This window comes from Poeciliopsis prolifica, unplaced genomic scaffold (genome assembly GCF_027474105.1).
Source record: "Poeciliopsis prolifica strain line A6 unplaced genomic scaffold, Auburn_PproV2 SCAFFOLD213, whole genome shotgun sequence".
Classification (NCBI taxonomy): Eukaryota; Metazoa; Chordata; class Actinopteri; order Cyprinodontiformes; family Poeciliidae; genus Poeciliopsis; species Poeciliopsis prolifica.
This window is the reverse complement of record NW_026562588.1, coordinates 117,011-144,588: the sequence shown is the minus strand read 5'-3', so window position 1 is coordinate 144,588 and position 27,578 is coordinate 117,011. Positions and strand designations below refer to the sequence as shown.

The 27,578-nt window shown below is 35.5% G+C and overlaps 1 protein-coding gene across 3 annotated transcripts; it reads right to left on the bottom strand.

The window, feature by feature from the left end:
- Positions 1-26,698, bottom strand: LOC129356970 (glutamate receptor ionotropic, kainate 1-like). 3 transcript variants are annotated; one of them, XM_055026506.1, is made up of 18 exons: positions 26,376-26,698; positions 18,955-19,122; positions 18,012-18,269; positions 17,221-17,402; positions 16,616-16,669; positions 16,292-16,462; positions 14,823-14,966; positions 12,683-12,790; positions 12,452-12,496; positions 8,442-8,558; positions 8,020-8,223; positions 7,693-7,916; positions 7,220-7,338; positions 6,692-6,909; positions 5,799-6,021; positions 3,862-4,112; positions 2,783-2,951; positions 424-535 (listed from the first exon to the last, which is right to left on the bottom strand). In XM_055026506.1, exons 1-17 carry the CDS (start codon positions 26,455-26,457, stop codon positions 2,826-2,828), a joined length of 2,694 nt encoding a protein of 897 aa, XP_054882481.1. In that variant the 5' UTR covers positions 26,458-26,698; the 3' UTR covers positions 424-535; positions 2,783-2,825. The 3 variants fall into 3 exon arrangements, with proteins under 3 accessions (XP_054882480.1, XP_054882482.1, XP_054882481.1); XM_055026505.1 differs by lacking the exon at positions 2,783-2,951 and having other exon boundaries at positions 1-535; XM_055026507.1 differs by lacking the exons at positions 2,783-2,951; positions 12,452-12,496 and having other exon boundaries at positions 1-535.
- Between the last annotated feature and the right edge of the window lie 880 nt (positions 26,699-27,578).

The window sequence follows — 27,578 nt, the reverse complement described above, 5'->3', positions numbered from 1 at the left end:
TGCAAAAAAACAACAAAAAAGTATTTATTTTGAAACTCAGTAAAGCTGCTTCACATTTTCACCATGGGTTACTTTATAAAGTTTGCAGATTTAACTTTACAAACTGCTAACAGTTAAAGATGAAGGACTATGAACAACATATAAGAGATTTAATTTTTAATATTTGACATGTTTTTACAGGACTATGATACTGCAAACTACATCTACAGTAGAGTGCTTCACACAAATGATCAATCTAAAGTAAAGGGAATGAAAAAAATATAAATATATATATTTTTAAATTTGTGCCTCACAAAAATTTCAGAGAAGATACAAAGTAAGTTGACTTCAGTCTGATGTAAATTGCATCAAGTTTTGGATCCAAGGCTCAAGCGCTGGAGTCTCGTCTTTCTCCCTCCCTTTTTGCAGAGCGTTTTGGTTGACAGAAGATGCAGGGGGACCTTGTTGCACTTTGAGGTCGCGACCTGCTCCGGACACCTTTGTAACACTGCAGAGATCTACCCAACTCCTCCATCACAGCACTAAAAGACACACACTGTCAAGAAAAAAACAATATTTTATTGCTCTTTAATGTTAATTGATTTTTCAATAACAACAACCCATGATAATAATATTGTTTGATATGCAACATGTGTAATGAACTCCTATTAATTTAAATCCAGACTAAAGTTGTGGCTCAATGTGAGCATGTAGACAATTATAAAGAAAAAGACTTGATCAATTTTTACTTTTTATCTTTCTACATGAAAGTTAAATGACTCATGATTTTTGTTTTCTCATCACAAAATATGCATCTGCTGTGCAACATTTTAAATCAACAAACCCAAATCAATTAGCCAGTTAATGATCTCGTCATAATTTGAAACGATCAAAGGGATGGAAAGCCTCAGGCTTATTTGAAGCTGGATAATATTAGATCCCATTAAAAACACATTAATCTTCAATTATGTACTTTTCTTTATGTTTTATTCTTCTTTGGCTGGTGTGTGAAACATCATCATTCATGGCACAAAGTGTTTCTTTTATCATCTGTTTGTCTTTACGTTCAAGGCCGACAGAAGATTTCCTTCTTTCATCCGTAGGCTTTGCCAAAGGCTTCCCAAACATGCTATCTTTAGGGATTTTCCATGAATACCAGCGACTTGTAGCTGCAGTAAAGAAAACTCATCTTCTATCAGACAAACAAAAAATGTTTGAACCATTTATTAACCATTCTCTAGAATTATATTTGTTTTAGACTCTTAAGAATAGTAGATTTTCTTTATCCAGTTTAGTTCAATTATTACTGTGCATAGCATATAATTTTTAAGTTTTCTTCCTCTGTATATTTGGTTCAACATATTTTACTATTCAAGTTGTGCATCAATGACAACAGTTTAGCTGTCTGTCTGTCATTCACTCTACGTTGGTATGCCATTTTAGTTTCTGTAGAGCTAACCAACTTTTATTCGAATCCTAAATTCTTCAGATAATGTTTTGAGGTTCTTGTGCAACCATTAAATTGAACACACAGTTTTCAGGTTCACAGACACTCTCCCAGTGTGTTATTATTCTTCAGCTGCAATTATTATTCTGTAATTACATCACTTGCAAATGAATGTCTCATGTTTAATGTAGTTTATGAGTAGTTCTATTTGCAGGGTTCATTTTACCTTATACCTGCTATCAGGTTTAGTTTTGCTATTTACTTTTAGAGAAAAAAGGTTGTTGAACCGATGTAATACAAAATATATTAAGTAAAACTCCAAAGCTCAGCGTGCCTTCTAAAGGTATTCATACACCTTTAGTTTTTTTGTATATATTGTCACTTAGCACCAGCAATTTCATGCTTTATTTGGAGTTTATGTTAGAAATAACAACCATTGTAGAACATAATTCAGAATTGGAAGAAAGAGATTGCAAGCATTTTAGACATTTTTGCAAATAAAAGTCAGAATACTGTGGCATGTATGCATGTTCAATCCTTTTTGATTCATGCCTAAGTGCAATCCAGTGCAACTAGCTGCCTTCAGACAGTTATAAATTGTTATAAATAAAGAATGTCCTCCTGTATGTAATTTAATTTCAGTATAAAGCCACTATTCTAAGAAGACCTTAAGGGGATTTTTGAGAACATTAGTGAACAAACAACATCAAAAAGACAAAGGGGAATAAACTGATCTTTAAAGCAGGGTTAGTTTGAAAAAGAAAGTCCCAAGAGAAGAACATCTCACAAAGCACTGTTCAGTCCATCTTCTGAAATCAGAACAAATATGGTGTAAATGAAAACCTACCAATACATGGCTGTGCACCTATCAGACTGAGTAAATGGAGGGGGGACAATGACTTCTTATGTGTCCCATAATGAGTCCAGCTTACATATGGAAGAAGGTTCTTTGATCAGATAGGATTAAAATGTTACTTTTTGACAGACTAATAATGCGCATCATCCCCACCATAAAATACAGTGGTTACAGCATTATGATGAGAGTTTGTTTTCTTCTACCAGGGTCCAGAAAGCTAGTCAGAGTTGACAGGTGGATAGATGGAGTTCTTGTAATATAAGAATGAGGAATGAATTCAGGAAAGCATTATACATGTTGAGGCACACATTAAAGAGTAAAGCTCACATGAGGGTTTTTCACAAAACAAAGCAAAATAAAAATAAGTAATTAATTAGTGTGTTGAGGGTAAAAGGGTTAAAAACAATCACAAATCAGTAAAGTTGTGGTTGCATGTGACTGTAAGGTTATAATGGGACATTATGATGCGGGGCAAAGAGAAGGTCATCTGGTTTACAAACCTATCGTCTACAGCGAGTATGAGTTGTGTATGAGCTGCCATGGCTAGTCTGTGTCATCCCCCAGTAGCCTGCCGCTCTCCAGATCATTTGATAAAGAGCTGCCAGAGGAGGAAGTGGAGCCACGGCGTTGGAACTGTCGGGACTGCATCCCGTAAAAGAAACAAAAGGCCTGATGCAAAAAAAAAGGAAATAAAAATGGATGGAGGAGAAAAGATAAACAAACTTAAAAGACAATGGAGATTTTTAAATAAAAGCAAAATAATTTAAAAAAAAAGTTGAAATACACAAAGTTAAACCAAACAAAAAAAAATGAGGCTGAAATTATTTTGCGAGTTTGGTGACAAAAAAAGTAAAAAAGTAAAATACAGCTACTTAGAGTTAGTTTCAACATAGAGTTGAAACCAAGTAATTATATGCATAGTATCATAAGAAATATGCATAGTGTGATAAGAAATATACATTTTTTTCATCACTATTTGGTTTCACATAAATAAAACGTTAAATGGGCTGAGCTGGAAAAAAATGTGTGCAAGCATATCAAATCTAACTAATGTGTGAAGCTTGTGAAAGGACAACTAAATAATAATTTAAATCATTCAGTTTAAAAGGAAAAAAGGTCAAAATAATTCTCTAAAAAGAAAAGTTTCAAAGTAATGACTGTGGCATTTAGCAAATAGAAATACATTTGGTAATTGCAAGACATTAAGAAAAAAAAGTTATACATCTCCTCATACAGTGTATCTAAAATTTCAATTCAAATGAAGAGAAGTGATTGGTTAGTTCTGACATTTCTAGATTGGATTTCTTTTATTCAGTCCAACCTTACTTATCATGAAGAACAATCAGATAACCTCTTTCTTTTTTACAAATGTCACACACAGCAGGAGCAACTAATATAAAAAAAAAAACAGATTTTAAAATGCCAAAAATAATCAATAATAAAAGTATAAGAAAATACAATTTCTTATTCCTTATGATTTAAATTGTCTACTGTAAAATTTAAATCATTCTTTCATATCTGAATGCTACTTTTCACTCTTGAATTCTTTAGATGAACAGTTATGTGGTCCTTCACTCACCTCCTCAATGTCTGCATTCCTTCTGGCCTTGTAGATGAACTCTCCAATTGCCACAAAAACAGACAGCACTAAACCAGCAGCCAGAACAATGAAGATCCCACCAATGTTCTCCACACCCAAAGCATTGGCTTCCTTGTTGTCCTCCTCTGGACAACCATTGCCCCTCCACCACTTCTCCTTCATCATGTGTAGCTTCCCTTCCTCCTGCAGCTGGAGGATGGCGATTGTGATTTTGTCCCTGTAGGGAGAGCCTGTCAAAGAAGACACAATATTCACAGAGTGATCATTATAAATTTTTGTTTACCTTTTTATATTCAACACTTTTATTTTCTTAATCACACTTTACAGCATCACATTAAAACAATATTTCTGACTGTTATGTGATAAGCATTATTTAGACCTGATTTGCATAGAAGTCCTGTGTATGGCCAAATTAGTTCCAAAATCAAGTTTGGGGATCAGCTTTCACTTCTGCCTGAATTACAAAGTAGTAGGTTTTATTTAATCCTGTGGTGCTCATTATTTTCAGCACTCATGTACTTTTCCAGCAGGGAGACAAGCAAGAGAGAAGCAAACACACAACAATTAACTGCTTCATCAACTAGGAATGCTGGCATGAATGAAAGCTGTGTTTGAAGGTGTGTAAAACTGTGCAAGGCTTGTTTCTTTATTCCTCCTAATGATTACTGAGAAAAGGAAAACTCAGAATAGATCTTTCAGCTTTGGCTTTTGGTATTTTCCTGTCTTTTTCGAATTAAACTCCAAACCCCTTTAGGATTTATGCTGCTTTCCTCTATGAAGTATCTATGATATAGCTGCTGGTATAGCCACTCTTCTTGACAAAGTTGGTTCAAATTTCATGGTTTCATGGCACAAAATGGAATTTGATCATAGTCCACGAGAGTTCAAGAGCAGACATCGGGGCTTTAACTATGTCATTCCAAAAGCTCAATGTTAGCCCGCTTCATTCATTTTAAATCAATTTGGGGTTTAGAATTGCTGCCCAGCTGTGTCAAAGTTCAGTCCATCTACTTGGTTTGAGGTCAAAAAATATTTTAGAGGCAGTCCTTCCTCTTCATTAATCCATGGCTTTTGTGCAATGGCCCCACATCATAATGTTGCCACCTTGTTAAATAGCATTCTTATGTTTGAAAACCTTACTTTAACTACTTATTCCAAACACACTCCTTGCCATGTGACCTTTTAACTCAATCTTTATCTTGTCTGATCATATGACCTTTGTCCAAGCAGCACTCAGTTTGACAATATGTGTACCTTAAGATTTCATTAAAGCTAAAGGTGACAGTTTTTAAATCATTCTTGATCTAACTGTGTAAGTGGGCAAATACTTTCTCCCCACACTGGAAGCATTTTGTTTTTAAAACATGCAATATTACAGAGAGGATACATGCTAACTCTGGTTATAAGATGTACTGGTAATTGGTCAAAACTCTCTTTGTCAACAAAGATGTAAAATCTGTTTCACTATGAACAATTACAATGTTTCATCAGTTAATAAACAGACTTGCCTCTTAGTGACTTATTCCTAAATGATAATTCTCTTTTTCATTTTGGTTATTGGTTGCAGTTGATTCATCCATTATAAAAATATGTCATTTCACTGTGGAGTTGTTAGAAATTAATTAAGCCAACAGCTTCTCAGAAGCATGTCACCTGTTTTAGCTGACTTTTGCCATTTAAAATGGCTCAAAATGAAAATGTTTATAGTAGTGGAATACAGTGTTATGCTGGCAGATATTAACAAGTTAAACTTTTCCAACACTGACTGTTGATGTGGTTGGTGCTGTTTTGTTGAACTGACCAATATGCATTTCTTATTCTTGTTTATCTTGGCAACTGCAGTGGCCCTGAAATAACTCTAATTCTCTGTTAGATGGTCACAGTTTGGAGTTTCCCACAGATTTGACTCCTCTTACCAATAGGTGTTCCTACTCCATAGCCCTTGGAGTCTATGAGCCCTCCGATTTGTGTGAGGTTGCAGTTTCTTTGGCTGATGTACTCGATGCTAGTGGATTCCATCAGCATGGCATAATCAGTTGTCAGTACACGGGTGATGCCTTCCTTGTTATTCTTTACTAAAGCTGTTTTCCTGCTGCTCATAAAAGCCCACATCTTTTCATAGGTGGAGATCTTTGATTTCTGAAAGATCAAAAGAAATGTGAGCTGGAAAGAAACACAGATTTGATGGAAAATCTAAGTAAGCTCATTAATTATTCTAGCTGCACATGCAGTGTATATGCCGCATGTGATTAAGTAGATTTGATGTGTAGCCATAAACGTGAGTAATTGTAAAATTACAAAGTGTATAGCTCATTGTGAATGTCTCTTCTTGCTCTGCCAGAGAAAATGGGACAGCTGTGTGGTAAATCTCCCCAGCTGATTCAATTTGTTGAAGCCATCCACCCAGTCAGCTTCTCCCATAGAGGCAGCCATAATCACTGGCTACAATCTGGGAGGATAAAGCTCAGCATGAATCAACCTACTGAGCCACAGCATGTGAGGAGAGGTGAATGTTGTGACGCAAGTTAGTTACAATTCTACCGAAGGACACTATTACGGTTCTCACAAGGTTTGAGTCATATCTCTGTTCTTTATTTTTGCATGTTTTCCAAAGAGTAGACCAGTCTTAGTCTCTGAGCAACATTTTTCCAAGAGATAAAGCCAAGTTGATTAATGCTACATTTACACCTGAATATGCAAGTATGGAAGCATTAACATGTAATATGTAAAAAATAAAAAAAATTAAAAATTGTTCCCTCTCTTAAGTAAAAACATTTAGCATTTATTATTAAAAAATCTCAAGACTTGCCTTAAAGAATGTCATTGTGGATCCATCCCTCACTGCCCCATATTCAATCCTTGTTTGTTTGGCGAGGTCGTCTGCAGAGTCGATGGGTGCATCCATTCTTTCAACTGTCAGGAAGGCTGCCAAATTGGCCGTGTAGGAGGATATAATAATTAAAGTGAAAAACCACCAAATACCCCCAACTATACGGGTAGACAAAGCCTTAGGCATCACCTCTGAGCCTGGAGACATTGCAAGAAAAATAAAGAAAGTTAAAGTGTATTTTGTATACCCAAAAGAAAGAAACAATGCATGTAATTAAACAAAAAATATCTCTGATGCACTGACAAGCTATCAGTGCAGCCTTTTTACACTAGTTGTTTTGTGTATTGCTAGTCATCTATTGCTGCATCTCATACCTATGTAAATAAAATGTCCAAATTATTCAACATAACTCTCACAATGCTTAAAACATGACAATTGTAATTTATGTCTTGCCCTTTAGCACACACTTCTTCTGATTAAAAAACACCAAAAACAGGAGATCTGAACCTTGTCGCATTAGCGCTCCAATGCCAAACCAGAAACTGTTGAGCAATGTGAAGTTGTTCTGTACCAAAGTTGATGATGGATTGCAGGCATGTGGGTTGTACCATTCATATGGTGTAAACCTGAAAGACAAAAAGTGAAAGAGAAATAGTGCATAGCAATTCACAATATGTTAGGCCATAAGTTATGTTTTACAGACAGTTAAATTATTATCACTTCAAGCAATCTTTTTATCAGTTAACCTTGAACCAAACAGTTATGTTTTAAAGATTAGATGAGATGACTCTGTTAGGTGAAGACTCCAACATAAATTGATGAAATGGGAAACCAACTTGTGGCCTTCATCAAAACCTACTGACAACATTGACATTGCTCAGATTCTAATAGACATGGCTGCTACCTTAATCTTACATGCATAAATCTGCCAAGTCATGATTGCAAAAATTATTACCACATGCAGCAGTTTAGAGGTTTACCTTGCAATCACAAAGAGCACACAGCTGACCCCAGTACAGGCTAATAGCACATACATCCAGATGTCCGGGGACAGAGGGTTGAGGAAGGAGAACACGCCTGGATTGGTACCGTTGGGTTTGCGGTACAAGATACTGATTCCTAAAGTCATGAAGGGCTTGGAAAAGTCAATCACTTTTTCTCGAACATAAGTGATAGTCAAAGGAGCCACAGCAAGATCTGCAACCTGTTGTTAAAAAATAACATTTTTAGAGATTCATTTTAAAGAAAAGAATAAAAAACTAGTAATGCAGAGCAGTGAAAGTCACAACAAACTTCTTTTCACTCACATGGTCGATTAGCTCCCGGACCATCCCGTTCCATTCTCCCTTATCATTCTGAGCTCCATACTTCCCATCACCCACCAACCGGACTTCATATGTAAAACCCAAAATGTTGGAGAGCTCCTTCAATAGGTCCATGCAGTATCCCTCATAACGGTCGTTTCCAACCAGCTCCTTTTCAGACTTTTTTACCATCACATAAGGATTTTCCTTTAAAAAATTAAATGAAAAAATAAACCTTACTCTGCAAATAGTTTTTATGGCAGTATTTATATGAAATTAACTATTGTACATCTTGAATTTTTGTCTGAAGACACTGGCAACACATACAGGAATTACATTTGGATGAGTATTAAATGATCCTCTCTATCTTTTTAAAATCCTCCTTCTTCTTACTGTCATGTTCTGTTATGAACCCATCTTCTCACCTGTATGGTTGTTACAATCAGAGTCCTGTTAGCCAGAGAGTCTGTCACATTGGTATTCTTTTCCCGGTTGGTCTTCTCCATTAGTTTCATCCCCCTGTATGAGTTCCACACAGCCACCTGGAACCACAAACAGGATTTCAGACTCAAAAAATAACATCTGCTGCTTTAATCGAAACATGGTACATGTGACACCTGCTCTACTCAGCAATCAAGAAAGACATAAATCTAGCAGAGACTTGTTGAATAAACTGTAAGAACCTGAATGAGGGTGTTATGTGATCACTAACACCTGCATCTTTAAAGGGAATAAACCAGCTGATTTTCTCATTCATTGGTGAAAAATAAAAACATTTTATTTGTTTTCAAGGCTAAAGAGGAAACTGGAAGCTGCTTCAGTGAACTGTACATTAATCATATTTTCTAACTCGGTGAAGTGAAAAATTAAAAGAAAAGTGGAGGTAAAGAGATCTAACACTTCTGCCTCCTTTTCAACTTTCTCCCTAATTCATTGTCCTAAAAAATTTACCTTTACTTGGCTGAGCACTAATGATTTTTTCCAAAGTGCAGAAACTTTTATGTACTTGACAACAGAGGATATTAACATAGAGAAGTAATTCCAAGTGCTTTGGTGAATGGCCTACATTCAGACATTCTCCCATCGCCCCACAGGTAAACCAATAAATAAAATTCTTGTCTTGTGAATTAAAACCATCTGATCTTTTAGTGATCCAGTTGAAAAAAAATCAATGAGTTTTGAAAACAAAAATTGAGAGCATAATTTTTTATTTCATTAGCACAAACATGCATCTATACAGAGAAAATCAGAAGTTGCATACACTCAACCTATATGATAATTCACAAACTGTTTTTATTTGTCCTTTGTATTGGGAAAATCCAGTTATACATCATTTTCTACCAACTAGTTTTTGATTTGACATTTAAAAAATTACATATTCTTTCATCTTCAGTGTTACTGTATGAGAAACAAAATGCCGTGCGTAATAGCTGAGACAGTCTAAGACGTTTTAAAGCTTCTCCTTAACTCATCCGAACAAATGAATAAATATTTTAAACTTGTTAATCCATTACTTGTGTTCAAAATGTATAAATTTACCACTTACCACTCCTTGTTTCTGAAAGGCCCTAAAACTATGTGTGCTCTTGTAAGAGTTAATTAGCAATGTAGTCAAAATACCTATTTGCTATCGCTGAAGTAAAGTGAAAAAACTTTTGCTTTTTTTACACTGTAAATATATATAATTCTAAATTCATATTTTGAAACCATACACACAAAGCTCAGTTTGGATGTAACATTCAGGGATTGACACCAACAGGGAGACATGAATGAAACACAGGCAGCAGAGTCAGACGGGTTCAGAGGCAATAAGGGCAATAAGAAATCTGTTCTCCACACAATCCCAGTGCGTGTGAATGAGGTTGGCCACACCAGGCAGTTTAATCCCAACAGTTATCAGATTAAAACAGGCATCTGTCAGATGGATTTTCAACCTCTCAAATCTTCTCAGTGTTTAAGAGCAAAGGGTCATGGGAGCTCATGACAGTGAGGCAGTAAAGTTAAGCGCATTAACTTATTATGCATCACTGTTAATAAGAACTGGCAATGACAAGCCTTTCTCTTCTGGCGTTAAACTCTCTAAACAAAACAATGATTTTATTCTGGAACAATAGCCTGTTCTGTCAATCACTGCAAAGAGGATGATGAGCGGTGAATGCATCACTGGCTCAGACTGTTTTAAACTGAGCTTAAAAGATAGCGCAGTCTTTTAAAACTTCAAAATCTGTACTGGAATTTCATTTCCAAAAAAATTACTTCACTCTTTAATAGAATTTGTCCGATTACATTAACCCATAAAAACTATAGAAATCTGCATTAGTTCTGAAATCACTATATATTTTTACCACAGTATTCTGAGTGGAAGTTAATAAACTATGAACTTTGCAGAAGACAAGAACAGATTGGTGCATGTAATTGATGAAATTATTAAATTAACATGAGTACAAATTTGTCTTGAAACTTTCCACAACTTTTAAAACCACATACTTTAAGGTATGTGGACCAACACACATTTTAACATATTAACAGTCAAAATATTTTCATAAAAATCATAAAACAGTAATATGCATTCCACAAGAGTGAAATCCAGTGCTTCCAATTCATCATTATAAATAAACAAATACAGTCCACCTAAGACCAATTTAATCTCTATTTAGATTGAGCTGTTCAGTATCTAGCTGAAATATACAAAAGAATTGTAGTAATTATCTTTTAATCTAAAGAATTATAAAGTCAGCCCACTACTGTGGATAGTAGTATCTACAACACTGTGTAGTTTTCTAGATAAAACTCATTCAGAAAGGCAGCATTGTGGGCAGCTATGTGTTTGATACTTGATAGTGTGTTAGATAGTAATAGCTGCTAGTATATACTAGTTATTATAGCTAGAAACTAGGGATCAGGACCAAAATCTGGGTGTAATGATGGACTCAAACATGAGCCTGCAGAGCCACACAAAGACAGTTGCAAAATTGGCCTTTTGTCACCTGGAGGACATTTCTAGAATTAAAGGATTAATATCTCAGCAAGTTCTAGAGAAACTCGTCCATTTCAGATTATTTCACAAATCTGACCAACTCAAATTGCTAGAATATATTTTTTGTCACTCATTCAGTTGCTTTCTTCCCTTAAAGCCTGAGTCATGGGTTTGCTGTATATAGCATTGCAAATTTATCATGTGTACCAGAGTGGCTTCCAATAAACACTGTTATAGAAACTGACTTTCTCTTCCTCGTGTGCTTTAAGAAAAATGCTAAGAACCCTAAAGCTCTTTCGTACTCAGAACCAAATCACACTGGAAAACCATTACCAAAGATTAGGAGGATACTAAGCCGAGCCAAAAAAGAGGCTGGAGGCAGAAAAAAAGAGAAAAATTTCCATAGGAGTCAACAACTTTGAAGGAAATTACTTTATTTCTTACTTTTATTCTTTTCCACCTCTTCAAAGTGTGTCTAGCACACTAGCACCCAAAAACCATCCCAACTGCAATGAACTGATAATTCCATTTCATAACCATGAAGTCAGGTGTTTTATGAGATGTGTATTCCACATAGTAACGAGGCTCTAAGGATTAGTGTTAAAAGTTAAAAAGGGCAGAGTAAAATTAAACTGCAACATAAATCACGGCCTCTGGAACTTGACAGCTGATGACTGTCCACATAGCTGCCTTTCTGAAAACTGAGACAGATGGAGTAGGGAACTTTGTGCACAAGCTGTCTAAGAGGATGGACTGGTTGAACATCTGTTCTTTGGCTCAAATGTTTTAAAAAGTACTATAAGGTGTATTTGAGGTCATTTAAACTTAAGGAGATATTTTAGAATTTTTAAATTGTGATCCTTCACCGAAGTAACTCTCAATTTAGCATAAACATATATTTTTGGGTCCCAAAGGATTAGGTTAACTGCTGGCTAGAAATTATAACAGCAAACTTCTACAGTCTTGAAACAACTAGATTCTCAAAAACTGCATAGGACTTTTAGCAAGTTCAATTTGGTCACCCTTTAAACCATCATCAAATTTGCTTTGGATGGCCATTTATATGTTAGCATATAATAAAGGAAAGAGGATTTAGATAAACTTGATAGTAAATTTACAGCATTTTATTTTTAGTTATCTCACTTTCGTTCTTGCTTTCTTCCTTGCTTGCTTTCTTTCCTTCCTATTTTCCTATTTTCTTTTGTCTGTCCTTCCTTCTAAAGTTACCAGTACTGAGAAAAAGTTTTGATGCTTGTCATATCAATCAGAACCAGCACCCAAAGCGCATAAAAGCTGAAAAGTCAAACATAGCATAGCTGTACACAAAATCATTGAAGGGTAACAGAGTTGACAAGGCAGGTAACAGAAGAGGTGGGTGGCATATGGAATGAAAAACACAGAAAGGTCTGGGAAAAAACAACAACAAAAAGCTTCAACCAAACAGGGCACAGAACAAACCTTGATCCACCTTTTTGTGAGGCGACTTGTGCCCTCCACAACACCCTTTCGAAAATGTGAAGAAAGCAACATAAACCACAGACAGCATGGAAAGAAACAGTCAGTTGGTACAACATTAATATTAATCATGTCTCTGCAAATTTACAGTGTCAAAAACATGTCTTTCAGTCACCCACCAAATATAGACACAATGTTTGTGTAATAGCCTGCTCTTCAGGCGGCTGTACTCACTCTGGCAGTGCCGTCTTCTTGGAGGCTGATAATGTCCAAATCAAAGTCTCTCCTTAGGCCATCTGTCTTATTAAGTACAATGTGCCCTGTCAGTCCATCCCACTGTGCCTGAAAAAAGAGACAAAGAAAGAAAAAGAAAGAGCATCAGTGTCTAAGTTCTTTGAATGTGTGGAGAGTGCATGAGATACTCTGATAATTCACTCTCAGAATGAGACGGACACAAAGTCACATATAAAAATAGAGTATTCCTTGATTTGATTATGGCTCGCACTTCATTACAGTCAAATGGCCCAATAGAATGAATCAATAGATTTGTTTTTATGGAATTATTAAACCTACAAACTCCTCAGAAGCTCATTTGCCTAGTTTAGACACAATGTGAGAGAATTAAAGGGAAAATAATGTTGTAGGACTTGACAGAACCTAAGTTTATTATCGCTAAAAAGATAAATAGTTCCCATGTGCTCCACACACTGTTTTTAAGCACACACACATTGCACTATGTAAAAGTAACAGGACGTTGCTAAAGCAGGGAGATAATATATGCCTTGAATATGAGTCATTTAATGACACAGTCACAATGACTGTCAGAGTGGGTACAATCAAAAAACATAAAGACAGAAATCATTTCCAATATGTAGGTTACTGATATACATTGATCAATAAAATCCTGAAATCCTAAATCCTAATGTGAGAGAACATATTTTGTCATTGATCATACTTTGATCATTAATCAATTAGTTTGTTAAGCTCAGCAGACACTCAGTTCCACCAGGTGTTTGCTACATGCTGCCAGTCTAGAGGAGCTGTGAGGGGAGGTGAAAGGTCATCTGTAAGGCAAAAGCTCTGATGGGGACTGCAGCTCCAAGGAAGAGCTTTGTGGAAATAGTGGAGTTTAGTGACAGCAAGTGTTTTACTAATACTGTACTTCACACATCTGGCCTTTGTGGAACAGTGATAAGAGGAAAGTCATTACTCAAAGACTAAACCAATACTAACTAAAATTCTTATTTGTTTACTTATTTTATTTTAAAGAATGAATTATAATTAACATATATAAAAAGATGATTTACTGAATTTTCAGTTACAATTATTGCACAACTATTTTCCTGCTTTCCTATTGCCCTTTGCTCTCCTGAATGTTGAGTGAGTGGTATTTCTTTCCTCTTTTTTAACCCTTACTTTATGAGCTCCTTCAAGTACAATATATTCAGCATTTAAATTGAGGGTTCAATACAGGAATAAATCAAATTACAGCATTTTTATTATGTCCCTGTTATTCTTTCTTTTCATATATTATTAACTTTAACTTAAAGTTTTTACAAAGGGCATGTGAAAAAGTAATTTGGAAAAATATCTCTCTGCAATTGTTACCATTTAAATCACAAGATATTATTCATATTTCAAGGGTCCTCTGAGGATATTCTGACTGATAAAAGATCGCCTTTCAAGGTAAAATAAAAAGTTAACTTCAGTCAAAAACACATTAAACATTGTGCAGTAAAATATCCAAAGTAAAGAGAACTCTCACTTATTGTAGTGTTAACAAAGCATGATGTTAAGTATTATTCTAGCTGCTCTTGCAATCAGACAGTCTATTATTAAATAATGAATAGCACAGGAGAATGAGTGTTTCAAACACCAGTAAATAAAACTACAGGCTAAATAAGAAAATTCAAACAGAAAAAAAAAACACCGTTAAGAAGAAAATCCAAGTAAGGGGTTGGAGTGATAACATTCTCCCTCCCAGGCAGGCATCAGTCCTCAACTGGATTTAAGACTTAAAGAGATCAAACTATTTGAGCATCAAAGGGTTCATTTCTGTCTGTAGGGCATTCAGTCAGACAGCTGGGCTATAGGCCACAGGATCTCAACCTCTTAGTATATGAAAGGCATGTATTTTCATATTGACTGCTTTCATATAGAAGGGACCAACAAAATATATCACCTCTCCTGATATTAAATTTGTATGCAATTGAAATCTAAAGCTTTGGCAGTATAAATGTAAAGAATGATCTTGTGCCTGGGCTGTTCTTTGAAAACAGACCCTGCAAATCTTGAAAACTGTATGGGAATAAAGCTAACAGTAAGCGGCACAGGGTTCTTAGCTCCTTAATGTGGATCATTTTCTGACCCTTACCTCCTTGAACAGGTTCATAAAGCGAGGTCCAAAGCGCCAGGGTTTGTGGCGGTGACACTGCAGTGAGCTGACGGTCATTTGAGTGGCCCGCTGCGACGCAACAGCAACCATGTACACAGCATCAAACATCAAGGCTGCATCTGTCTATAGAGAACATACAGAAAATATATGCTTTTACTTTTTTATTATTTAGAAGCATCATTTTCAGTGACTACTGGCTGTAGATTTTGTAAAATTAAAATTAGATGGAACTGCACAGAAAGTGAACCACTAAGCAGTGTGGATTTTGTTTTTTTTTCTTATTGGTTTACTTTGTCCATCATTGCTTGTGTAACTTTTTTAATCCAATCAGATGTGTTTGTGACCATATTTACAGTTGTCATTCTACTTGTGTAGTTTGAATAGAGATGGTTCCTGTTTTGCAAGATAATGTTGCAAAGGTACACACCTTTTAGAAACTCACTGTGAAGAAGTCTTTCAAGTCTCACTTCCCAACTGACATCAGATTTTTAATCTACAGAAATACATATCATTGACTTTCAGTCATTTTTGTGAAGGTTTTGGTAAATTCTATAAAACTATTTATATTCTAGAATATCCATATATCTAACAGATACTTATTAAATGAGAAAACAACTGTTTTTGGCAATGGAGTTGGAAACATAATGACCTGGCAGTGTTTACCTCAAGCAAAACCTGACCAGCTCACATTATAGACTCCTCCATAAAACATATGGTGTTTCAGAGGATGCTGAAGGAAATGTGAGCCCGACTGTCAAAAACTTAAAGCTGAAGCAGACCTGGACTCAAAACATATCAATAAACCCCCATGGACAGTCTGAGAATTAAGAAGTTGACTTGAAACAGGCAGTGCATGAAAGAAACCCTTTAATATAGCTCATGGCTGAAATAATTTTACATTAAGGAGAGAACCAAACTTTCCTCAGAATAATGTCACAGAAAGCATTTAACTAAAAGAATTTCAATCAACATTTGTGACATATTTTATGAGGTAAATTTTCCCACAGTAAGACTACATATTCTTTTATATATTTTTTATTCAGTTAGCAACAAAAGTTATTATTTGTTGCTTATTTGCAAAGCAATAGCTTTTCCTGAGAGAAAATTAAAAATAAGTCATTATTGCCATTACTTAATAGAATACAAAACATTAAATAGAATATCTTAATTCTTCCTCATTAATATTGTGAATTAAAGGGTATTTTTGATTTCATAATTCTGATGACATGTGATACATTTATTCAGATGCTGAAACAATTAATGAACATAAATCCTTGATATATTTTTTGATCTGCATCCAAGAGGAAGCAGAAAACATCTGTATTTAAGTTAGAAAATGTTCTGCTTGATTTATCACTTTTTAATCAAAAAAATAAAATGTTTAATCAACTGTGTTTACATATTGTCAGATCATCATCTGGCATCACTAGCTTTGGACCAAGACTTACTGTCATGACTCCTTCCAACAGACCACTCTCCTGTTTAGGAGCCTGTACTCTGTCCGAAGCCCATTTGTCAATGGTCGAAGCTACCCATGGATCATCAAAGTTAAGTAGTCTGAAACCAGTCATGTTGACCCCACTGTAACGATAGGGTTCCAGGTCCAGAACGAACAAATCCTGCCGAGTAAAGAGCAGATGAAAATCAGAGGAACGAAGAAAATCTGAGTACACTGCAAGGAGAGGACAAAAGTGATCTGTAGTAATTTTTGTTCTCTAGTCAATTAACCAAATTTCTCAGTCAAAAAACAAAACAGTCTGTAACCATCTCACCAAAGTTGTGAAGAAAAAATGGTAGTATTCTGTCATCATTCCCATAGACGAAAGCTGGAAATAATAATGGAAACATCATTTATATATCTCTTTATAGGTGAATTAAAGAGTGAATAAATAATTAAATAACTAAATAAATACAACACTTTGATTTTCTTACATTTTATGTAAATTTAAAATAAGCTCAACTTTAAAAACATTAATACTGAAATGGATATGACATGAATGCAGAAATCAAACTTTCTGCCTCATTAGTTTTCATCAGGGTTCTAAACTCAATAAAGACAGGTAAAGTCATTAAAATTAAAATTCAGAAGCATTGAGTAAAAGAGTTCAGCGCAATCAGTTAAAGGTCTGTGAAATATGAAATAAAATCTTTTTGAAATGCTACGAGAAGTTGCTTACGTCCTTTATTACTATCATTCAAAAATAAAATTAAGGGAGGGACAGTGAATACATGAAATAGCTTCTGCATGATTTATTACTTTATTATAATATGCTGTTAAATTTTTTTTATTGAATGTAGCATTGTCAAAGGAAGGAAATGTGTGTCATAAAACTGAAATAGAAAGGGGATATAAAGTAATAAAAGTGGCGTCACTGACCTGTTTTAGAAGTTCTGAAGCTGTGCGGTAAGAACAGTCAAAGATAATAAAAAACTCTCTGTCTTTCTTCAGTTCCTTTAGTAGCGGCCGAGCATCTTGGTTGCCGGGGGTGAGCTGCCGTATCCTGATCTTCAAGTTTAATTTAGCCGGAGCCTTAATCAACTCCTGCATCCGCATCAGACCTAAAGTAACAAGAATTTTAATAATTATAAATTTAGTATTTTTTATGGGAATTTCAACGTGGCTTGGGACTCTTCACGGAACAAAGCATCTGTGTCTGGCCCTTTTGTTCTTTATAATTATCTGTATTATCCACACACAGTGCTGAAACAGTGACTGTATGGACCATTACACGATGTATGCATCAGATTTTTTTTCAGAACACAAAATCTGGGAATGAAAGTTTATAAATGAAATGTAAATACGTTGAATTGAACTAAATCACTTGCAAATATGATCCATACATAATACAAAATTGTAATGTTTTTTTCCTCCTCTCGAATGTTTCTTCTTAAAATTTTGAAGAGTACTTATGCAAAACTAGGAACTTCCTATTTTCAAAATTACTTACGTCAGATTTATTTTGGTCTTAAGGCTTCTACTATGGCTTAAGAGTGAACAAAAACAATACAACACAAAAATAGGGGTAAGTTGTTTCCAACTGCTGAACCTGAGGAAGCATTATGTTAAAGATATCTAGTATTTTGCAAAATGTTGTTAATTTCTGACTGATATTTTACATATGTTAACAGTTATAACAGTCGTTTGATCACATGATCAAATGGCCTTACCTGTGCTGTCTTCGTAGACCACTGTTAGTTTCCTCCATTTAAAAAATGTGACCACATCGAGAATGGCCCTGGCGATGGCTGTATATTCAGGATATAGGTTGATAAAAAAAGTGTCTTTGTTGTCCACTGAGGGGTGCTTCCACCGAGTCTGTATGTGAGGAACTTCAAGAGCATTGCAGATGGACTGCACTGCACTGACTGAGGAGCTGTGAGAGGGTCCGAACACGGCCACTACCCCGAGAGCCAGCTGGTCACACACTGGTGAAAAAGAGGAAAAAAAACATCAAAACAAACTTTTAGGTAAAATAATTGTTTTAAAAAGAGGTATGTGTTAAGATCTGTGTATGTGCAGATCTTAACACAAACAATGATTTTTGTTATAGTAGTGACACTTTGCACTATTGTGTAAACTAGATGCTGAAATATTGCCAGCGAGGAAGTATAGCATAACTGAGGGTTCATTTTGCTTCTAATAACAGACTTTAAAATAATACAAAAAGTACTTTGAATCATTTTGTTCTGATAAACTGGATTCATCATATTTATTAATCATATTCATTGGAAATAAATGCTTGAAATGTATCAGAGTAAGGAAATAAGAAATATATAACTTCCTCTTTTTGAACTGACTTGAGAAAAATTGCTTTTATGATAATAAAATTTTTGGGAGATGTACCTTTATTTAACGCTCCTTTTTTTCATGTTTTTGATTGTTAGTGATCTTCCATCTTCACAAACAAAATTTAAAGATATCCTAAATTTGAAACAATCACAGCTCCTCAACAGATTCCAGGAAAGAAAATCATCTGTGGGTCTTAAATACAGTATGTCCCACATACAGCAGGTGGTGGCCTATGCTGCTGTTATGTTCTCACATTCACTCAGACTGGGATTTTAGATGCAGCAAAAGGTTATTCCATGTCACCGAAAGATGATTGCATACCTCTTCGAGAAGCCTCAAAGCCATCAAAGACGTTGATCCTCTGAATGTCGTAGGTTAGAGTAGCGTTGGGCATCAAGGTCTTATTGCGGTTTATGTTATTTACAGCAAACTTGAAAGCCAGCTCATCCATGCTCACTAACTCACTTTCTCTGGTCTCGAAAATGCCACCTGGACACAGATATGATAAATTAAACTCTGTTATGTAAAAATTCCCAATGCACACAAATATTATAGACATTTGCAGCACTCTGCATGACACATTGCACACTGTCTGTTTTTTTAATTTTACTAAAACTATTTTAGTGCATTGTTGAAGTTAGTTTGAAGGTGCTGAGTGGGGGAGTGACAAAGGGGTTTGTTTTATTTCTGGACTTTGAATCTTTTTTAACATATTCAAAGGATTTGACATGAATTATTTCAAAGTACAAGTGGCTGTAAATGTAGGATTAGAGGCCCTAAACCAGAATAAGGTAGACTTCTTCTGCCATTTTTTTGTCTAAGTAAGAAGTTAAATTTTGTCCACAGAATCCACTTTTTTTGTTTTTGAATCCACTATATGACTTATGACAAACAGCAAATGAGACTTTCTGGCAATCTGTCAGTAATGCTTTTTGTACGACCAATAGCCATAGCTACACTTATTAATATGTGTTGTTATAAGTGTAAAACTAATGTTTATTATGACTTATAACAACAAAATGCACATTTCTCTTTGCTTTCTCATTGCATAAAAGTAGTTATTCCAACTATTTAAAGCCAGAGAGGTCTAAAGTGCAAAAATAAGCCACACTTCTCTGGCTTTTACAGTAAGAGGATTCAAGGCTACATCCAGCTGCAGTTGCATGGCGTGGCTGTCAGCATACTTTGAAGAAACAACCCTGTTAAGTCAGACTTGTGAAATCGCATACAAACTCCTCATCTGCATCCTGTCATCCTGGTGCAAAAAATGTGAAGCGAGGATTCAAAGGCCACATGAAATGGTGGTAGCATAATTGCACCTATCATGCTAAAGGGAAGAAATGAAAAGACTAACAGCTTATTGTTCAGTTTCAAAACAGACTTTGTCAGATGAGTCAGAACGCATCAGTAATTGTCAGTCTTTAACAATTTTTTAGAGCAGTTTTAGAATGCAGATGAAGGGCTTCATTGAATCTAATTTCTAACAATTTGTTCTGTTTAATTAAGTCTTTTTCAACTTATGAATGTTTCCTCTTTTTCACTAACTCCTGATGATGAATAGCACAGAAGAAAAGGTAATGACTGCCCCATCTCACAACTATTCAATAAACTCAGACAGCTTTAAACCCACCAGTGAAATCACAGGGGACTGTCCCTGACAATGGCTGCAGCTTGAAGAAACTGCTTTCTACAGCAAAGACCAATGAGAACCATGACTGTCCTTCATTGTCTTTGAAAACAGAGCTCTTAATTATTTTGACAACAAAGAGTTTTCATTTTCAGGAATTTACAACATGCCAAGCTACTTGTATGTGTACCACACATAAAGCCAAAAGAAAGCAGACTAAACTAGTGACATAAGATGCCTTGGACTTGCAAATGCTTAAAAAGAATTAGAAAGCCTTTTACAATGATTGGTTGTAAATCTTTTACATTGCTGAGCAGGATTTTTGGTCCATCATTCTTTGAGGGATACTTTCAATTCAGCTACACTGGAGGGTTTCAAGCATGAAGGGCCTATATAAGGTCATGGCTCAATATTGTTGAACCCCAGGCTTTGACTATGGTATGTTTGAGCTTATGATCACAAACCAATGGCCAGCCTCTTTCCCTTTAGTATTTTCTGATCAAAAGCTTAAGTCAAGAACAAGAACAAAGTTCTTTCTGGTTAGTTTCATTAATTATGACAGCTGAATCAGGCCCTGCAGCAGGACAGCAGCCCCAGATCATCACACTACAATCACCATGCCCATCTTAAATGTCAGCATGATGGTCGTTTTAGAAGCTCTGCGAGCTGTATGTCAGAATTAATGAGACATTCAACCTCCAAACACTTTCACTTTTGTCTAGCCATTTTTTGAAAATCAAGAGATATTTTGTCAAAAGTGAAATGAGCCTTTTGTTCTTTTTCAGTCATCAGTGGTTCTCACCTTGAAACTTTCCCATGGAGCCATTTTTTGCACAGTTTCTTTCTTGTAGAACCATGAATAATAACTCAACCTGAGCCAAGTATGGCCTGCAGATATTGTTCTGGATTATTATTATTTTTTTTTTTTTTGCAGCATCCTGGATGAGTTATCAGAGTATTTTTGAATGCCAGCCAAACCTGGGAAGGTTGAGTCCTGTCCCGTGTTTGTCCATGTTGTGAACAATGACTCTCATTGTGGTTCACAAGAATCCCAAAGCCTTTAAAAAAAATATTAGCAAGCATTCGAGGACTGATAGATGACAATAATTTTGTTTGAAATCTGTTGTAGAATTTCTTTAGGTCAGTGTATTATTTTATTTTATTTTATTGAAATAATGTATTTTGATCACTATTTGTGCACAATACTTTTGCATATAGAGTAGAATAATCTTGCTGATATTGCTCTTTTAAGTTCCTAGGTTGTTTTTGACATAAACCCTGTGAAGTTTGAGTTGAGTAAATTTGATCTTGGTCTTCTGGGATGAGTTAGGAGGAGCTACAGAATTACTTTGCAACCAAAGGATTCATTTAGGTACATCATTAAGATACTTCCCAGGAGCCTACATTGATAGGTTTTCTGCACACACCCCATTAGAAGGAAATCTAGGAAGTATCTAAAACTCATTGAAGGGACTATTAGTATACATACATATTCTTGCCCGGGAACTTCTTGTCTCCATAATGTCCAGGAGAGAATTGGAATGTAGAGGAATGTCTAGGTGTCCATCTTGAAGCTTTATGACTCAATTTCAGATGGGTGGAAGAAATCAGACAGGTGGAAGAATGCGTAGAATATTCAGGTTTAACTATATTCATTTAAAAGTGAAACATTTTTGTCTCCTTGCATTGTTTGTTGGGGCAGCAGTGTGGGGCGTGTCATGGGCGGATGGAGATTTGGGTGATCAATTAATGATACAAAGAAATCATTTCTAAATTTATGTAAATTGTAGTGTCACTGGTCAGCATACAGCATTAAAGTAATTAAAGAAGGAGCTTACAGAAATGTGTACTGTACAGAAAGATGGATGGGTCTTTTGTCTGCCACATCAAACAAAAAAGGCAGAGCCAATCGATCCATTCAACATAAGATGAAGATGTTTGTCTCTGTTTGTAAGCATGCATAACCTCACCTCATCCATCTTCTACTTCAGTATTTAATGACAGATAATTAGATATGACATGAGTTCATTTGTCATCCCGTTCTTGTGGAACAGCTTTGTCTGTACTGTGGTCTGTAACGGCTGCAGTTACCTCTAAAATGGAGGACTTTATGCCAACAAATAAATTAATGCAGCTCAGAGTACTAAAAAGCTTTCATTCAACTCCAAAATAATGAGAAATAATTTGCCACAAGGGCACACAACCATCTGGCATAAAATACATTGCAAATGGATGTTAATGTTTCCGAGGACCCTGAGGACTCAAAAAATAGCTTTTAGCACGTGTATGTGATTTGCAGGTGATATATTTGCATAAAAGTCACACACAGTGAAGATGCACAAAGATGTCAGAAAATGGCTAAATTGTACATGATTGCTTTTTCCTGGAAGTTATTGATTTTTTTTTTATTTTTCTTTTGGCTTTAAAGTTTTAACATTCATTTGTGACAATGTAAGTATTTGCGGTATGACAAAAAGATGCTATTTGAGAATTCCAGATTGTTCTATGCCTCATATTTTTAAACCATGTCTTAACATTAATTATTTGAAATAATTTATTTTGTCATCTATTTGTATTTAGGGCTGGTATGACAGTTAAATAAAAACAACAAAAAGGAATTGTTGCATGATACTTTTTATGAACTGCATGCTCTGTATTCAATTTTCATTAAAAGAAACAAGCCAGCGAGACCAGAAACATAAGTTCTCCATGATGTGTTACTTATATGAATCAGGTGTTAAGTACACATGTAAGAATTACATTTAAATGTTAGAAGTCCTATTTTCTTACCCATTACTATGTAACCTCATCACTGATTGTATGTTTATCCACTTATCTCCTGAGGCTACTACGCCAGTGTGTGTGCATGGAAATCACAAAATTAAGTGGTTCCAGACATTCATTTGCATATTGGGTGATATCTGGCAACCACACTATTAACATCAGTGCCTCTCTGAAGAAGCCAGGTAGATTGCTCCGGTTAGGTAGCAACAGGGGAGTAGTGAATATATATGAGAAAAAAAAAACAATGATTTTTATATTGCTGTTCAAAGAAAGCAAAAATACTCCTCAAAATGTAGAAAACAATTAGAAAGAATGAGAGACTAAAACAGAAAGAAGTGTAATAATTTCAGTGTCCAAGGGGACTGGGAAATACTGTTTACTATTTTCATAGCCTCGAGTCTTTCATTTGAATCAGGTCTTAAGCAGATGTTCATTATCAACATTTATGCCAGAAATCAAAGGAAATGTTGATCTTTTTTATCCCTGTTCTTTCTTTATAGTCTGCTGTGTCTGAATTGTGCTATACAAATAATCTTGTTTTGCATTGCCTAGAGAGATAAAAATATAACATGCATATATGGTCAGCACTGTGTCACACATTAAAATTCAAAGCACTTTTTTCCTATTGCTACTGGATAAGACTGCAAATGCAATTCTCTTATAATATAATAAAACCACTGCATAATATTATGTAGTAATATAATATAAAGCTTTTTGTATATATTCAAAAAAATCTTTGTGAAAGTAACGATTTTTTAAAAATCACCTTGCAAGTTAGCTTTGCAGGTTGTGGGAGTGATAGTGATGATGTATATTTTATAAGGCCAGCTGGCAACAGAATTTAAAACTAAAGAGTAAAAAAGATTATATATATGGTTTCCATTGAACATGATTGCTGCACTGTGTTGTCTGCCATTGTCATTTTGAGGATAATGCTATAGTAACACATCCAGTTCAGATATTATGCATTGTCAATTCCACACTTCTTCTTATACTAGCTTTATCTTCCTCTGAGGATCACTGAGAATGACATTTTCAAAGGAAAACTGCTTGGTTTCAATCTCTGGTTGGTTTATTAGAGCATCTCTTGTTTAAAACAGAAATGGCTTCAATTTGCTGTTTCCTCTGAACTCTTACTGCAAATCGCAAGTGATGTCTCATCTTGTAGAGCTTTAAACACAAATAAATAAGGGCATTTGAGCAATTTAGTTGCATTCTGTAACTCTCTTTTTATAAGGCCTGGATTACTATCAGTATAATGAATGACCTCATTACTGAGGGAAGCAACACTGAAATAAAACTCTGTACACATCCTGCACCAAAATTTGCAAAGTATTGCAAAATGTAATAACTGTCAACCTAAAAGCTCACCTAAATTTCTTGAGAAAAAAACAAAGTAAAATAGTAGATAGTTTTTGTTGTGTGTGTACAGTATATATGCATGCAACGACTTTTGCTGCTAACTGATTTTGTTGAAAACAATGTGTCTTGAGAAACTGCAGTTCTGCAAATCTTCATATGCAAACAACATACTGACTGTGTTATGCAAATGTGTTGGAGTTGAAAACTTCTAGACTTGTGTTGTTCAAAGGATCTGAGCTGAATAGCTGAAGCTGAACGGATTGCTCCAGAACAGCCCTGAATATTAATATGAGACCCACAGTTAAACCCCACATCATAAATCCTCTGCAAGTGCAGATGGACATTGCCACAAATTCACAAATACTGTCATGCCAAAAAGATCTAGCACAGCAAGATCACATGGTATCAACTTATTTTCTTCCAGATGTCCTCAGATATTCAAAACTGGTATTGATTTATGTGTTCATAGTAAAAGTTCCCTTGTGCCTTGCTCAAATTCACAGTGTTATGACTTGATCAAACTAAAATACAGAATCTTCTGACCATCCATAAATACTGAAAATGCATAGCTCCAACTTCTAAAAAGCAGTACAATTTCTGCTACATTTTTGTCAACATAATCCTAATCCATACTTTTCAATTGAGATTTCTTGCAACATTGAGATTATGGTACTTTTGTAAAAGTATTTCAATATCACATTTATAAATGTAAAGTATTTTCATTTTGTACAAATGAAACAAGAAGCTACTTATAGGCTTTTAACTAGCACAACCAAGAGAGATAATGTTTCTCCAGTTTGGGCTTTTTGTTGATTCTTTTTATCTACAGGTATGATGATAGTAGGATTGAGAATTATCACAGGTGTACTGAAGCAATAAAATATAAGTAATGATATAAGTCTTAGTTTCAGCTGCTTGTGTAGCAAGAAGTTTAGTGATTTTATGATGGCATAAATGTTCAAACCAAATATTTTAAGGCATTGTCAGACAAGTTAAAAAAGTGTTAAAACATGATGAAAGAATAAAGTTGAAGGAAGTCGTAGTTCTTACTTTGAGAGTCCCTTCTTTCATTCCCCCATTCGTCCCCTAATATATTCCAATTTATTTCATTAATCTCAAATTGTGTTTAGAAATTAACTTAACATGAACAATTCCCAGTTCTTTATTGGGGATATTCTGAAGCAATACACATTTTTAACAAAACACAGAAGAAAGCCTTTCCTTTATCACTGAATTGAGATGGTTAAATGAGATCAGAATTTCAGTGTAAACTTATATGAGGAAGAAACCAGTGGGCGACTGTGGCCGTGTGGCAGAGTTGTCGTCTTGCAATCAGAAGGTTGTAGGTTAGCTGCCTTGCCTCTGCAGAGGCACTTAACCCCAAATTGCCTGCCGGTCTGCGTATCGGTGTATGAATGTGTGTGCGGATGGGTGAATGTGACTCTAGTGTAAAGCGCTTTGAGTGGTCAAAATGACTGGAAAAGCGCTATATAAGTTCAGTCCATTTACCACTTACCATTGCTTGTCATCCATTTGACCAGAGACCCTGCAGCCATACTAACCAATTCCAAAAATGCCATTGGAGGACAACTTCATTTACCACAACAGTGGGACTCTCTTCAAATCACTTTCGAAATATCTACTATGTGTAAAACGGAAAATGGGCTTCCTTAAACCTGCACTTTTAGCGGTTTAAATTTCTTCGTGCACTTCATATCTCCACGTATTTTAATCTGTACACATCCCTTGATGTCAACATTGATTTATGTTGACATCAAGGGACAATGAACTCAGTCTCTCAGGCTATAGGCACACAAACATCTGAAAGTGAGATTGTTTCAGTTCACTAACGATGGAGAGAGACACTGAGCAGCATCACAAACCATTTCTTATATTAAATATGAAAACTCGGACACACTTGCAACTTGTTTCTGATTCTGTCCAGTGCGTAAACAGGTGTTGCGCTTACCAATTCTGAGAACTTGTGCTGAACCAAAACAGAGCTGTGCCGCGATGACAATGTAACAGAAGAGTCTCTTTCGGTGCTCCATGGTTTTCCAAGCAAACTCTCTGGGAGTTTTGGGACCATGACAGACCAAAAGGGTTTCTGTCCGACCGACGACTCCACGGATGGGTCACGGCGACGCACGGCAAGTTTTATTCCCAAACCGATACGCTGCTCATCACTCCATCCACAGCTGAAGGTGCGGTGAAAAAAATTACATTGAGACGCTTTCTTTCACAAATAAGACTTTTAAAATGTAAAGTCTCGTTTTCAAAATAAAAAAAAGACCAAACAGCAAGGGTGACAAAACAAATCCACCGGACTGTGCGCGTCCAAGATGTGCCAGCTTAACAGAGGATGCGTGAAACTCAAGGAAGTTAAATGTCCGGTTGGATTCATCAAAATAAGACAAACGGAAGCACGAACTCACTTCTTTTACTGCTAGATTTATGTCTCCGTTTATTTTAACCTATTCAAAATTTGGATATATAATCTACGATGGTAGGAACAATTGAGATTCATCGTCTGTTACTGACTTACACTCTAGAGTAGAACTCTCGCTCATTGATTAATATTAATATTAATCAATGATATAATATTAATTATTATGCCCTAAGTAAAATTAACCCACAAAACTTGAAATAAGCAGCTTTTACTCTGAAGGTTCGCCCTGAGTTATGGCGTTTACGCATCCCTGTGTGGAGGAGTTTGGCCGCAGTCCTTTGGATTAAATAGCAGAAGGCTTGGCAGCGGTTCTGTTTGCACCCGTGCTGATGAGAGACGAATAATCTTAAAGTTGCAGGACAAATGTCAGATAATCTTCCTCTCTCTCTCTACAGACTGTGAAGTGTTTCACCCTTCTTTGTTTATCATCTAGGAGAACAAGATGTCCATTTTATTTCTACTATATTGCGTCAGATTGTTTAGAAACAATAAAATCACTGATTAAAAAGTTAATGGAAAATCCATTTTTCTCCGTTTCATTGATTTGTGTTGGTATGACATTTAACTACCTTTAAACTGAAAACCATTTGTTTTAGCATTTTTCAATATTGTGACATTTGAAAAAGCCAAACACTCAGCATACAAATAAAACTCTGATCAAGTCAGACTTGGCATTTTAGCTCGGCTGTGAAATCTTTGACAGAAACGTCTGGAAAACAGCCT